General features: G+C 50.6%; 1 protein-coding gene across 1 annotated transcript in view; it reads right to left on the bottom strand.

Annotated features, from left to right (window-relative positions):
* Positions 1-288: 288 nt before the first annotated feature.
* Positions 289-16,070, bottom strand: part of Dscam (DS cell adhesion molecule) — a 678,135-nt gene continuing 662,353 nt past the window's right edge. Inside the window, exon 35 of the mRNA XM_077110439.1 lies at positions 289-644. Coding sequence (XP_076966554.1) covers positions 289-644 — 356 coding nt within the window. The remainder of the gene's footprint in view (positions 645-16,070) is intronic.

Below are 16,070 nucleotides of genomic sequence, written 5' to 3'. Positions count from 1 at the left end.
CCCATGCACTTTGTAGAAAATCAGTAAAAATGCAGTAGCCTGTGAAGATCATAAAACTGGACTTCTTTCCCAAAAAATCAGATGCCCAGGCAGGTGGAGCTCACACTCAGACAGAAAAAAAGCAGGAGAGTCTTTGCACTGTCTGTGGTTTCAGTATTTTCTTTTTTTTTTTTTAATATATTTTGGCAATTTTCTTTAATTATAAATATTGGAATTCCGTAAAAAAAAGGTAGCTTTGATTGGATTGTTTAAATCGTATTTACAACCGCTGTCCAGCCACGCCGTGTGTTATACCAGGGTGTAAGATTTTGCGTAGGGATTGTTTCCTTTCAAATGGCCCCGAGAGTCGAGCAGAGATTCCTGGGAGCTGCTCATCTTGGCTGCCTGTCCCAGCTCTGCCCCTTCTCGCTGAGGTAAGGTGGCCACGGCCCCCTGCTGCCACGACTGTCCTTCTCGCGTGGAGGCGGCGGCGGCGGAGGAGGCCTCCATGGGGATGGGCTCCAGGACCGCGGGGCGCTTCAGGGTCCTGCTTTTCTGAGGTTCCAAGCAGGCTTGTCCCAAACTCAGGTCCCTGCTGGTGCCTGGCGCACCTCGGTTTAACAAGAAGTCCATCCTAAGGTATGGAGGCAGATGTATGAGGTCACCTGGAAAGGAACACAGAGAGTTAGTTGGCTTCCCGGCTGGAGGGGAAATGCCCCTGTGGGGGGGATTCTCAAGACACCCCCTGCAGCTCCCCACAAAGGCGGTGGATGATCTCACACCTGTCTGCAGGGCCCTGAAGAGCTGGCTTCTACGTGTGACTTTGGTTCTTCAGTGTCATACCTGAGCCACAGAAATGGAGACAAGATCCAGACACCACAACCAGAAGAAAAACATACGCCCAAGAAATCAGGTCTGCTGGGCACAAAGGGGGACAGACGGAAGCCCCTGGGACGGGAGGTGCCGGGAGGGTCCAGGGCTGGAGGAGGGAGGAGTGGTGGACAGTGGGCTCTTGCCTGGGAAGTTCTGAGGAACCCTGTGACCCCGGTCGGCTCCCTGGGTACAGCTTTCCTCCTTGGCTCAGGGTGGAGACAGCACAGCACAGGCCTCCCTAGTGGGTCTTGCCACCTGCTAGGGCGCCCCCTGTGTCCTCTGACTCTGTGCTGGGTGCACAGCGAGGGCAACTGAGCAGAGCATCCGTCTTTCCACTGCCTTGGCAAGGTGGCTTGCTCTGGTCTCTGGGTGCCACGGAAACGCACCTCTGATCTCCTTTAGCAGCATCTGCTTTGGGAGGGAAGGCTGGCTGATGGGCAGCTCCAGCTGCACCTCTCCCTGGGCTGTGCCAAGGAGGGGCCAGCAAGGCGCGGTCACCGTCGAGCATTTCTGCGCAGTGCAGACTTCACTAACAGGCAGCTTCTGCTCAGGGGTCCACAGCAGCCTGCAGCAGTTCTCAGAGGTGCCCTCCCCCGGTCCCTCCTGCCCACGTCCTTCTTCCCCACAGGTGTGCTCCCACAGGTGACAGACCTGCAGCCTGGCGCCGGACGCTCCCTGCCTTCTGCATTCTTTACAAGAATTTCCCCAACCAATCCCTGCACGTCCATCTGTCTTGGCATCTGCTTCTTGGGAATCTGAACTGATGTGGCTTCCATGACTTTCTATTACTGACGACTGCCTGTAAGGGTCACACGTGACGGTGTCCCCTTGGTCCCCATCCTGCGTATTGTGCTGTGACCATGTGCAGCCCCGTGGGCTCCCAGACCTCTCCGGGCACCTCTGACTGCCACTCCTCTCTCCTTCCTCTCCCCATTCCCTAAAGGCGGAGCTTCCCGGCGGCCTTTCCTCGGCTGTTTGCACCACCTCTGTACAAATCTCCCCCTTCCCTTTTGCGCTCTCTCCTGAGCCCTGGGCTTGGCTTTCAGAAGCTTTGCTAGACATGTCCACATGAATGTCCATCCTGAAGTTTAAATGTCACAGTCTGCACACCCGGGTCAAGAAGGCCAGCCCTAGCCCCCGCTTCACCCCAAGTGCTACTTTCTCCCGTGTGCCCAATCTTGTTTAGGCCGTCCCTTCCTCCCAGACACTAACGATGAGCCCTCGCCGGCCTCCTGGACACCTTCCCTCCAGGGCATCTGCTGGCACAGTGTCTCCTGATTCCCTCTATCCCCCCGCCCCTGGCTCAAGGCTTGAGCCGTTCCTCCCCGTCACTGCCCCCACCATGTACCAGGACTCAGGGCCCAGCCGTGGGATGTACTTTACAAGCAGTGCTCTGCAGCTCCAGCTGGACTAGGCCTGGCTCAGAGTCTCTGCTGTCTTGGAACCAATGCCACACGTTCTCCAGCCCTGTACTTCTCGCACTTTTCATTTCAAGCTAGAAATGGACAAGGGGTATTTGTGCAGCACGTTGGGACGAATGCCAGGGCTCTCCTCGGCCACCTTGAGGCCTCCTGGAATCACCAACTTTGCACACCTGCAGCTCATGACATACTAGCTCTGGTGCCAGAGAATGGGCTGGGGGTCTGCAGTCTTGGAGCCAAGAGCCCAGGTAGGAGGGTGTGCAGGCCAGGGAGACGTGGAGATGGGCTGAGCTCAGGGGGCAGCCGTGGGAGAGAAGAGAGGATTGGAACCAGGAGACCAAAGGAGACAGATTCAGAATGGAAGACAAGTAGGGGTGGTGAAGCAGAGGGTGGGTCAGGTACGGCTCCCCCAGGGTTCAGGTTCAGGGAGGGTAGACAGTGGAACCATCCTGGTTTGGATAGAGTTTCAATGTGTCGCCCAAAGGCTCACGAGTTGGAAGGTTGGTCCTCAGTGTGAGATATGAAGTGATGAGAGTTGAAGTGAGCTTTAAGAGATATGGTCTAGTGGGACAGCCACAGGCCCTTGGGGCCCTTGGAAAGGATGTGGACCTCAATCACTGTCTGGCTTCCTGTTTTGAGAGGTGGTCTCTTTTTCCCATACACAGTCTCATTACCATCATTGCCATGGGCCATCACAAGAGTTGGTGCTATGCTTTTTGGACTTTCATCCTTAAACACTGAAAGCTAAATTAATCTCTTTTCTTTATAAATTAGTTTGTATCAGGTATTTTTGTTACAGTAACAAAAGCAGACTAACACAAACTGTTGGCTGTGAATGGATGTACAGGAGAAATACATGCTTGGTGGCAAAAGCTAACACGTTGAATTCGATATGGTTGGGAACATCCTAGAAAAGATGTCCAGTAGGTACATTTATCTTAATATATACCTAGCACAACTTGTTCTTTTCTGCATCTAAAATAACTAAAAATGCCTGTCTCTTGCTTCAAAATATCCCCTGCTTTCTGCATTTTCCTATTAGCTCACAGTCACCCATAGAGATTTCCTCATCCAGTATTTTTGGGCTCTTGGGCTCTGAAAGGTGAGGGGTCAGGTGATTGCAAGACCAGGTGAGCCAAGAGAGGCTGCATGGCTAGCTAACATACTGACAAGGCTCTGGGAGGACCAGTGTTCAGATAGGGTTCAACCCAGAGCTCCAGAAGGTGCCCTCAAGTTAACCACTAAAAGAGAATGACCAGGGAGACAGAAGAGGAGGCCCAGAAGAAATAAATCCAAGACAGGTGCTGGAAATGCACTGCACCTGATTTAAAAGAACGCACAAATTCTCAAAGTGCTATTACTCTTCTTAGGATTTTGTCCCCAGAGCAAGAGGAAGGATGACCTTATTCTTGGGAAATTCACCACATGACTTCCATGTCTTTGAATTACACTGGCATGCCTTGGTATTATGATTAAAGAATCATTGCATTTTGTCATTCACTTTCTCAGGATGTCCTCACCCTACTAAGCAATGAATAATCATATGATTCCATCAAGATCTGCAGCCTGTCATTCACTAAAATGGCCCCCAGCAACACTTTGGAATTGGCTCATGGAAACCAAACACTCTAATTCAATGTTAGCTTCATGTGGTGAACTGGACCCAAGGAAGCCCCAGAAAAAATACCTTGACAATAAATTGGCCATTACGCTCCTGCAGAAAGAAAAGACAGAATCTGGCATTTCTGAGAAAAGGGTTTTGGTTACTTGCTGCATCTGTAGGCCTAGCAATAGTAGACTCTAATGTTGAAGGTACAGGTGTATCACACATGTGGATTAGCTTTGCTCCTGAAAAAAATGCAAGTATTTAATTTTTCAAAAAGAAACCTTATGGCATTGAAAATTTCACATATCTTCATGTATGAAAATGTGTCTATTTCTCGATCTTCTCTGAGAGGGGTTGATTATTTGCAAACAGATATCACAAAATCATTACCACAGCTGTCACTAAGAAATAAGCTGGAGAATGATTTTGCAATGTGAAGAACATTTTCCATGTGAATCAACACCCTCTCATTGATCAATTTCACAATTTGTGGATTTTATGTACATACTTTAAAAAAAGGGATTATCAGTCTATTCCTAAGAGTCTGATAAGCAAATTATATTAGTTTGGTTATTTATTTATTCATATGGCCACTGTTAGCTTTATTATATTCAAATATTTGAGAACATGTGGAAGGCATTTACCTCCAGGGTTATTTAAAAATGTAGGTTAAGAATACCTCATGGTATTTCTGAGACCCGACTCAATCTTGCACATTGGATGTACTTGCAATGTGTTATAACCAATCTGGGGACCAGTCTCTATCCTAGCAGTTCTCCATTAAATGCTCCAAATGTATTAAAGTGCTACAAAGCCTTGGCATCTTGGTCCCGGCAGGATTACAGGACGCGCAGGTGTTAGATTGGACAGAACAAACATGTTTTAAATAAAAGACAAAGCCCATGGCATCTGCCCCCCCCCCCGCCTCCCCTCCCCACCCCCTGCGTCTGCAGGTGTGCCCACTTCAGATGGAGTGATCTAGAGGGTTCTGATACCTGGAAAGACTGGGGAGAAATGCAAATCCTTCAAATGGGAAGGGCTCAGCCTCAGGTATTTATGTACTAGAGCTGAGTTGCCGTGTCTCTGATGGCCACTCTGCCACCTGTCTCCATGTCCAATACTGCCCACGTGTCCAGTTCTGCAGGTGGAGCTTCATGAGGCTGCATGGTACTCTCAGGCAACATTTTTGGACAATATGCATTTCCTGATTAGTGCTCAAATAGCCCTTTCGACTGTGTGAAAGCTGCAAATGAACTCTCTCCATAATTCATGAACTCAGGGGAGAAATCACCAGAGCAGTCAGTGGTGGGCTTTGTTTATTATGGATGCTTTACGTCCATTAAAATCCCAACCCAGTCCAAGTACCACTTGGGAAACTGGAATTTCTAGTCGTCTGGCCATTTTCTGTTTTTCAGATGCCTACACAGTTACCAAGGCAACTCATGCAGCTATGGCTCCAGAAGGAGAGTGAAGTGGGGGACTCTGAGGACCACTGGGACATCGGCAGACCACTTGTCCCGCCCTGCCCTGCCCTGCTGTCTGCCTGCCTGTTCCAACATGGACTCCAGCTGTGACATTGCAGGTAGAGGGCGGGAGGACATTGCCTGCATTTGTCTGATGCTGTGGATCTGCACTTGGCTTCCTTGTTCCCGAGATGGGAGTCACAGAATCTACCATGGAGAGCTGTGGCCAGGACGCATTAGGAAACTCGTGGAAGCTTCACCAAGGAACGAGGGCCTGAATCTGGGCTGGAGGTCAGCCAGGGTGAGCAGGAGCTCTTCTCTGAATCTTTGTGTTTGTCTACAGAGAGTCGATTAGTGGTCCCCAAAGAGATATACCCAGTGACCCTCCCTCGGCATCTCTGAGTGTGACCTCACCTGGAGAAAGGGTCTTTGCAGGGGTAATGACAGTTAAGGATCACGAGACGAGGATCGGGGTGGGCTCTAACCCCAGCCCCATGTGTCCTTAGAAGTGAAGGGCAGAGGGCGGGGTGAGACAGGGACACAGAGCAGAAGGCCACCTGGAAACCGGAAACGGAGCAGAGCCTGGAGGGAGGCAGCCACAGGCCAAGGACACCTGGAGCTGCCAGGGGCTGAAAGAGGCAGGGAAGGGGCTCTTCCCACACATGCTCTGCCGATACCTTGACTTTGAGCTTCTGGTTTCCAGAACTGTGAGAGAATAATGTGAGTTGCTTTGAGCCACCTGGTTCATGGTGATTTGCCATTGCAACCCCAGGAAACTCATTCCAATGTCCTTTCTTCTTGGATATGATGGGCTTGGGACCTTCTCCCAGGGAGCCATGCTGAATTCTTCTGCTACCTGGTAACAGCTCTTGTCCATCAACCAAGGGAAAAGGAGAGAGTTCCTAAGGACCCACAGAGCGATGACCCCGGACATGGCTAATGGATCTCCACTCTGCTCAGCTCCAAGAAGTCCCCATATGCAAAGCTGGCACTTCCCTGTCACTCATCCTTCCTAGTGTCTCTCCAAGGCCAAGCCTGAATCACCCCCTCGCCCTGCTCCCTGCAGAAGCAGACACCTGTCCAGTCCAAATGCACCTAGGGCAGCTGGCAGTGTTCCCTGGACCTGGACTCCAGCTCCCCAGAGTCGCCCCAGTAGGGAGCAGACTCCTCTTAAGGCACAGGGAGCAACGTGACCCATGCTGATCAGCCAGGACCTCCTGAGGCCCCCACATGCTTGAGGGCAGTAGTGGCCAGAGGTTCCAGGACCCTTTCTGCTCTGAAATCCACAGTCACAGTGTGGGGTCACCATGCCATGGTCCTGCCTCTGTCAGGCACCCAGGCCCTGCACCCTACATGTCAGACCTGTCACTGCACAGACATTCAAGGAGCCGCAGCCCAGCTCCGGGCTCCGCACAGCTTCAGTGTGTCTCAGGGTCTCCCCCAGGGTTTGGGGGGGAACTGCACACTCTGTCTGTCACCTCACCTCCTCCACGTGGCTCCCTTCTGGGCTTTCTCCATGTCCTTCCCCTCCCTCCCTCTCTCTCTCTCTCTCTCTCTCTCTCTCCTGTTTGCTTTCCCTGGACTCTGGGACACTGGCCCTCTGGCAGAAGGACCCAGATCTGGGTCACTTCATGTCCCTTTGCCCTGCTTGCCTAATTGCTCACCCTTCTAGCCCCATCCCAGTTAGCTGGACTCCATCAGTGTCTCCTTCCCAAGCCTAACCTGGACAAAGGCAGGGGGACAGAGGCTGACCAGTCCCCTCTAGGCCTGTGGGACTTGATCCACTACAGACTTGGGAGATTTGGAATTCACATTTGCACGCCATAAGCCCCTCCATGCTCTGTGCCCCTGTGCCCCTTGTCATAAGGCAAGGGAGGGCAGGGCTGATGGGGAGAGTAAGCTGAGTGTGGGCTCTGAGATGGGCAGGCTCGGGGGAGGAGGGTGGAAGAACCAGGAGGTAGACAGAGGCATGGGGAGAGGGAGGAGGAGGAGAAAGAAGAGAGAAGGATCCAGAAAGCTGGAAACACAGACAGACAGAGGCAGAGGAAGGTGACATGGAGACACAGCCCAGGGAGAGAGGGAAGTGGGAGATCAAGCGTCACACATAGGGAAAGGCAGATGGAAGAGAAAAACCCGCTAACTGAATCACAGTGGCAAAGGGTGGAGAGGAAGAGGGGCAGGTGACTGGGACGAGAAGAAACGCACACTGCTGTGATGAGAATCCCTGTGCAGAGCTTCCGAGACACGCATACCCGTGGTGACAGCCCAGCCCTGGCTGGGCCCCATCTCTCTCTTCTATTTTCCTCATCGTCCTTGCTGCAGATCGCCAGCTGCACCCATCACTGCCTGCCAGAGGCACCCCAGGCAGCAGCGAGGCCTCACACCTCCAGGGATGAGGAGGATTTAGCCATTATCGCAATGCTATGCCTATTATTTGATATAATGCTACATTTCTCATCCTCTGCCACTGTCCTTTGGGGACCTACAGTGCCACTAATGTCTCTAAAGTTTAGATTAAATAGGTCAACATTGATTTTTCCCTTCATCCCTAACCACTTTGCACGCCAATGTCATTATCACCACCGCGCCTCCGGTCCTGGAACAGACTCCTCATTCATCAGCAGGTCCCTGCCCGGAGCTTGCCACCCTCCATGAAGGGAGGGGTCTAGCCACAGGTGGCCGGATGGTGTGAAAACTGCTGTAGGGAAATCCTGCCTCCCTTTAGCTGACAGCAAAGTTTCCTGAACTTTCTTAATGTATTCAGACTCATACACAAGGTCTAAATTTATTTCAGCTTCAGAGGAAAGATGGCAAAAATCAATACCGAAACAGAACAAGAATGAATCGATTCAGAAAACCTACAATGGATGGGAGTGCATTCCACTAGTCTGTTCTCCATCGGTGATTCCTGCCATTTGCCACACGCCATACTAGTAGAAAACATCTGAAGACGATAGCACTGATTATCCACCAGTGGTGACCCCCACCCCCATCCCGGGACATGTGGCAATGTCTAAGATACTTTTGATCATCACCATGTGGAGAGTGAGGAGCGTGCTACTGCATCCATTGGTCAGAGGTCAGCGATGCTGCTCAACATCCATCATGCACAGGACTCCCCACTACAGAGAGCTACCTTGTCTCAACTTTTCATGGTGCTGCTGTTGAGAAAACCCAGTGTAGAGGACTAAAGTTCCTAATTCCAAGTGAATCCTTATTTCACTTTGCTTTTGCTTGAGAATCACTGAATTCAACCAGTATGAGGAATTGTGCTCTTCAGAGTTCTGACCTCAGCTCTCCCTGGACGAACATAAGATGCCCAGGGGCCTGCGATCTGAGGGAATCCCCCACGTCTTCCTCCCAGGGTGCCTGGTGAGCAGGGAGCTGAGCCCAGGGGAAAGGCACAGGTTTGGAGCTTTGTGCAGAAATCCTGCCTCTGCTTCCAAATAGCTCTGGGACCCTTTGAGTTCCAGAGCTGCTTAGTCTAATCCAGAGCGCCATTTCTCAGGATACCTTTAAGCCTATCTTATGCTCTGAGCCATTCTCACTTAAGAAAACGGGTTGAGTAATCTGCTTTAGGAATTCCAGGGAAAGTGTGGAACAAATGAGGGCATTCCTGGGGCTCCACATTCCAGGGCACATTGCAATAGCCTCTCCTCCCCCTGTGCAACGCTTCATTGGTCAGAAATTGTGGAAACATGCAAGTGCGTTTCCAAATTCATGTGGAACGAAAGTGTAGCAGTCCTCAGGGGCTCAAATTGCCTCAGGGGACAAAAAAAGAATCTTTCATCAATTTCTAACAAGGTTTGATGTCTGTCTTGCATGAAGCTGGGTGTAGATGTTAAAGCAGGAAGCAAAAGATGTCCACCCTGAGTTCTAGCAATTTCAATAAAAACCAGAGCTCGGAATGCAAGGACAGGGGCGCACCAAGGAGCTCATTACCCCCGGGGAGCATGGGGTCCACCCATCCCAGCAGCAGATGGGACCTCACGCTCTGTTAGTTGAATATTAATGCTGCAGTACGGTAATGAAAACTTGTAAACGAATCTCTCTCAGTAAAAGAATCTCTACTCCCAAACGGCAACCAGGAAAAACCCTGAATAAATCATGTGAGCCTGATACCAGAGGTCCCTGGGCATGTGCCGTTACGGTCCCTGCTGGTATGTAGGCTTCATGCATTTTTAAGAGCTTGTTGATATGGTGTTCTTCCGACTTGCTGGTGAAATTTAAAAACTGCACTGAGGGATGAAGTAGGTTGCAGCTCATGAGTCTTCTGAGATCATGTGGTTGGTTCTGAATTGGAAAAGCTTCCCCTGCCCGAGGCAGGCTCTGAACTCATTAGCAGGGATTTTGGAGCACACGCTTGGGAGGGACCCCTGAGGTCCCCAGTCAGGTCCAGCTCCACTTAAGACCTTTGGAGCACCACTTTAGACACACTGATGACTACCCGAATTGGAACCTGCTGGGGGCTGGCATGTGCGTCGTCAGGGAGCTGGAAGACCCTTCTCAACAGCCCACACCTCCTACCGCCCCACAGGAGGAGCTGAGCGAGACTGGGGGTCGGCTTGGAGGGTGGGAGACCAGGGCCATGCTGGCAAGCAAGATGGGACCAATCCTGCAGGGTCTCTTAGGTCTCTGCCCTGAGAGCAACAGGAAGCTGTCAGAGGGTTTTCAAGAGGAGAGACTTGGCTCAATTACTTGAAAGGGTGCCTGGTTTTTCCCAGTTTGGGATGGAGGATGGATACGAACTTGGTACCCAAAGAATCCACTCGGGACCTCATGGAATGATGGTGGTCCCTGCTGTCTTCATCCTACCTTAATACCTTTTAAGGATATCACTGGGCCTTCACGTTGCATTGGCTTATCACAGCACCTCACGGGCCACGTGCAGGGAGTGTGTGTGTGTGGGCGGGGGGGGGGGGGGACACTTGTCTCCCATAACTTGCTTTTGTCCTCTTTCTTAGACTTTCTCAAGACTTCCCTGTCTTGAGCCTCCAGGACTCTTATTTCTGCTGTCTGCTAGGGCATCTTACTCTGACAAATGAATAAAACTGGGAAATGTTAATTTAATATGTTAACTCTTTAATTTCATAGGATAATAGTGAAAAAATATTTGAGGGATACGAATGACACATTTGCTGATAGAGAAGGACCTTCTGGAACGTGGTGAGTTTTGGTCCCTGTGGTGGGGGCTTGTTGCTTGCCGTGTGTAGCGCTAGGCTCTGGAGGGTTCTTGATGATCACCTGGCGTGGCACAGGTGACCCTCCCACTTCTACATCACCGGCCTATCAGGGTGCAGGCCTCTCCTTTGCTTTCATGGCTTAAGGGACTCATACACTCTATTATTTTCCAACAATTGGAACAGAACCCAATGGACCTGCTGAGAGAAACAATGAGCCGTCTCAGGGCCCAGAGGGGACAAAAGGCTGTCAGCAGAGAGAGAACATGCCCTGGAACAGGAGGGCCTGCCAGCAGCCTGGGCAGCCACAGATGGCCAGAGCACTCACAGGGTTAGTGGCCCCGGGCCAGGAGGCATCTCCTGAGACCACGGCAGGCGGGGATTGGGAGGGTGACTGCAAAGACCTAGGGACATGGGTGCTAAGGTTTTATTTCAAGCAAATGGGCTTCAAGTTCAAAGGTGTGGGAGCACTCAGAACACGTCTTGCTGTCACTTATGTGTCCAAGGGACGTCCACTGAGAGCAGACCCGAGTCACAGGAGAGCCTCCAGGAGCTGACCTGTAGAAGCTCAGCAGACGGTTCTGTTTCTGGGAGGAGCAGGTCATCTCCCTCTGTGAGTCCCTGACATGCTCGGGTCTGGGCAGAGTGGCCTCCTCGCTCTTCTAACCTGAAAGTCTATGGAGCATTTGCAAGTCGGCCAGGGTTTGGCCATTTAGAGGGAGCTCCTGCCCCATGCTGTGAACGCCAAGCCCCTTCCCCGCTGCCTGCATCTTCACCCTTCCCGCCTTGAACTGCTGCCCCCGGTTTCTGCTCATCGTCTCCAAGAGGCTGTCCCAGAACCTCTTTTCCCAAACACCCCCTGTCAAATTACTCCTCCCCAGAGCTATTTCTCTTCCCTGCACTTACCATGTTCCCAAATTATGTCCTGGGCCTGTGTGACCATCTGCCTTCCTGGGAAGGCCAGCTCCTTCAAGGCAGGGTCTCTGCAGGTCTATTCACTGCCATGTCCTCAACTCCCCAAACAGGGCCAGTTCCTCAGGGGACATTCAGTAAAAGTGTGCCAAAGAAAGAAAGGAAAGTGGCCAGGAGGGATGAAGCAAGGCTCTCTGGGGAAGGGCGGAGTCAGAGACCTGCAGTGTGTATGCGTGCACGAGTCACGCACGTGTGCAGGTCTGCACGTATGTGCCCACATGCGTGTCCTACCGTGTGTTTGATGGCCCTGTATGCGTCCATGCATGTGCTTAAAGGTGCATGCACACGTGTGTGCACATCAGACACCGGCACCTGAAAGGAGATCCTTTCCGTGGTTCTTGAGAAACATTCATGATAGAAATTTCAAGAATTTCAGTGATGTACAAAGAAGAGGAGGAGGATGCAAGACCTGAGATCAGATCCAGCCGGCCTCCCTGAAGGAGAGAGATGTGGCTGCTTGAGAGGAATGGAGGGCTGCTGTTTGGTGGGAGAAGCAGTCATTCTGATTATCTGCCCGGAGTGGAGCTCAAAGTGGTGAGGGGAGAGTGTGGGGCAAAGGGTTAGGTAGCCAAGATTTCTGGAGGCTAATTTTTATTCAAGAGCCAACCTATGGGCCACGTAGATGTCAGAGAGGGAGAATAGCATTATTTAAACAATGGCTGAGGACAAGACGGCCAACCCAGGTAAGAACAGTGCCGAGGGGCACAGGGGTGGACTCTCCCTGCGGGTGGGGCAGGACTCTGCACATCCTGGCTCCCCCTCACGCCTCGCCCTGGTTGGCCAAACACACATACTCAGTACAGAGTGATGTATGGGATGAAGCCTCCTAAAATGAAAATCCAATAGCTGCTTCAAATAGCTGTTTTTTTTTCAGTGGATTAACAAGGTGGTGGCAGGCCGTGGCCATTTCCAGCTGGAAAACCTCAAATGGCCGCAGAGGCCCACAGAGTAGAAGTGCCAACGCCGACGGGGGCCAAGCTGCATTGGGCTGCAGATTTGAAGTTTAAATTGATTTAAGGAGCTTTATGCAAGGGCCTCTTTGATTGCACAGGATAAACATCATGAATAAAGAAGCAACAGTAATCCAAGAACGGGAGAAACTGGCTCAAAATGCTCCTGAAACCAAGAACAGGCAGCAGAATCGAAGCCCTAGAAGCCACCTGTCCCAGGGGACGGAAAGCTAGTAACTTTCCAGCAATTTCTCAGATAATCAAGAATAAGAAATAATTATGTTTTGTTTATTTTTAGTTTTACTTTTAGAACATTATTACTTATGATTACACACAGTATTTTTTCACCTAAAATCTAAAAATTTTAAGAATTCAAAATTCAGGTTTTATTAAAAGTCTAAAGCTCAATCCCAGTGGCTGCCTTGTGTGGCCTCTGCATATCATGGAGGGGCAGCCCTTGGTCTGTGGAAGAGCTTTCCTTTTAATCTGTTAAGGGAAAGTCCACAGGGTAAATCACTCTGTTTAAAAGGATGCAGGAAGATGGTGTCAACGTAACTGTCCTCTTGTGTTTGACTAATAATTTATAGCAGTGGTGATATTTTAACCAGTTAGTCAGCGTTGCCAGACACGGTGCCAGGGGTGTGCATCCAGGTCTGCTCGGTCAGGTGAAGTGATTCTTGACTATTAACTGTGTGCCCACTGGGTATCTGGTAGACCCGGGGAGCAAAAGATGGAAAAGCAGCTAAGACATGCCTCCTGTTTCCTGGAGCAGATCTGGCCAACTTTGTGCAATTTGATCACTACTGGTAGCAAACTGAAAAGTTTGGGATCAAAACTAGTGGTACTGAAGGCAGAAGAAGGAACAGGGAAAGGAGGGAAATGGGATGGTCCAGAAGAGGAAGGGCTAATGGTGAGGAGATGTGCAGAGGTTGGAAGACTGAGCAGAAACAGAAAGGCCAGCCCCTTCTAGAACCCAGAGGGTACACAGGGAAAGAAAGCACGTGGCTTCAAAGCGCTGCTCCAGGAGCTGCTGATTTAGACACGGCCTCCGGCCAGCATCACAATCCATCACCACCGTGGGTTTTGTCCCAATTCAGTTTGACATGACCGCAGCCACCCTGGGTCACAACTACCGCGACTGCCCCTGAGTTATTCTGGTTGGTTTTCCCTAAGGAGTTGCCCAGAATGCTCTAGATGGACGAAACCAGCATGGCACATGGAGCTTTGTACAGCCCTGGAGCCAGGAAGGAAGACCCTGGCCTAAGCTTGAGGTAAACAGGGACGCTGAGGTGTGGACCAACTCCCTTTTATCCTGATTGTGTTATAAGCCCCCATCTTTCTGCCTCAACTTGTAGGGATCCTTCGGGTCTTGCTGCTGCCCAGGACCATGCTGTCAGTGGGTCCCCGTGGGTCTGACTCTGCAGTCCCCAGTCCTCACCTCTTTTCTTTAGGGTCACAGATATGTTCCCTCCCACTGGGCCTGGGCTGCTCCAGAGCATGCTCCACATCGACTTCGGCTGTGTTGGGAAGGAGCACCAGCAGGGCTTTGGGAGGGCAGACCATTTTTCTAAAGCTCATGAAACATTCAGGAATAATTCAGTCACCCGGGTGAGTCAAAACAAAGCTTGTGGACATTGGAACTCACACTGATTGAAGGAATTATTCATACCTAAAGTTATACAATCATTTTCCTCTAAATAATAGATTAAGACCATAGTAACTCTGTTGTGATCTTTCAGCTGCTCTAATGGATCTAAGCAACAATGTCACAAACAAACTACAGACTTGGAAAAATTATTGTCCAACAACCTGAACAACATGCCGTCAAAAAGAAACGTCCAACCTTTAATTATTTAAAGGCCTGCACAAGTAGGGCAGCCATTCAACCCAGAAGCTCATCCTGTGCCCTTGGTCACACTCAGAGGCAAAATGCAGCCGCATTCTCTTAGATGGATGCTAAAGTACTTAAAAGGGATACTCAGATGAGGTGCTGCTTGCAGGACTCTGATGGCCACTGAACAGAAATAAAAGTGGGAAGGGAGGGGAGGCCAGCAGCACAGGTGGAGTCCTGCAGGGTTCTCAAAAGACCTCAATGAGACAACAGGAGACACCTGTACCCACGTCACCGGCATCTTCTCTGCTACCTGCCTCACCTACACTAAGACACCGCATCCTGCGCAAGCGCTCGACGGACACAGTGGCCATCCACGAAGGCTGAAGAGGTGCCCAGAGGCTCATGTTCACCTCCCCTGCCCTTCTCACTCTCAGATTGAAGAGCTACCAAAAGCCACAGCATTGATCCCTGGCTATTCTGTATTTGCCTTGCAAATAAATGCCATCGGCAAAAAAAAAAAAAAAAATTTGAAGTAACAGCACCCACAAATAATGGCGGGTCCTCTCCCCTGGGAAGGTAGACGGAATGAAAATAAATGAAGCCATAATTCTTTATTGTATGCTGGTAGGAATCTTGAGTCTGTTTGGAAGACTATTTGCTGGATAGACAATTTGTATTTTATATATTTTTATGCATTTATAAGGCTCATTTCTGCTGGGCCTTATGCCATAAAACCCAAGGGAAGAGCAATGATTCAAGACTGGAGATGAAGATTTGAAATAGAACCAGCACAGTGGTTCAGAAAATGGGCAAAATGAGAAGTAAACCGGGATTTGTCAAGATTGGATAGTGTGTGAAGGATGGTCTCCAGGCAACGGTTTCAGGTTGAAAAGGAAAAAAGTCACTTTTCAGAGGAGACTAAAATGGCCACTGTGGATCGATGAAGTATGAGGGTTTGTCTCAATGGCGGCACACACACTGGCTGGCAAGTTCTGGAGCCAAGACTTAACAGCCGCCAGTTTCCATGCAAAACCAAGATTTCTGACTTCTCCTAAAACACAAGCCCACACTAAGTCCCTGTTACCACCTGAAACCCACTGGAAGGAGTTTGCTGGTCTTTCCTCTTTGGACAGTCCTTGAACTGTCCTTGACCTCCCCACGCCTTGACCTGCCTAGTCGCTTCACTCATTTGTATCATCCACCAGCCACTGCTGGCCGCGGAGTTGGCAAGTCCCCCTCACAAACCCCAACTGCTCACATGTGGTCAAATTGAGGATCAGATACCTGCTCACCTACATCGGCCAGCTCGGGTCATCTTGAGTAACTCAGGAAAGCCCAGCCCACACTGGTTCCTGGTAAGATGGCTCTCCCTTCAATCCCCTCTCCACTGCAGTCTTACCATGCAGACCCCCCCCCCCCATCAATCAGTGGGGGTCTCCTTCTCTTAGATCTGGGCTCTGTGACTTCTTGTGGGTGGAACTTGGTGGAGGGGTGCTGGGCAACTGTGTGATACAGTTGGAGTGTGCCCCTCAAGGACACAGGTGTTGAGAGCACAGTCCTTAGTGTGGTAATAGGAGGAGGTGGTGGGATTTTAAGAGGTGGGACCCATGAGAGGTCACTGGGGGCACTGTTCTTGGAAGGATCAATGCCCACGGGCCTCTGAGTTAGTTCTCTGAACAGTGAGCTGTTCAAAAAAGAGCCCTTTCCTGTGCCTGACTTCCCATTGCCTCATGTGATCTTTCTCACATGTATTCCCACTGTTGTGATGCCATTTGCCACGAGGTCCTCACCA

The sequence above is a fragment of the Callospermophilus lateralis genome, chromosome 10, assembly GCF_048772815.1.
Source record: "Callospermophilus lateralis isolate mCalLat2 chromosome 10, mCalLat2.hap1, whole genome shotgun sequence".
In the NCBI taxonomy this organism is placed as follows: domain Eukaryota; kingdom Metazoa; phylum Chordata; class Mammalia; order Rodentia; family Sciuridae; genus Callospermophilus; species Callospermophilus lateralis.
This window is presented reverse-complemented; position numbering and strand designations above follow the sequence as displayed.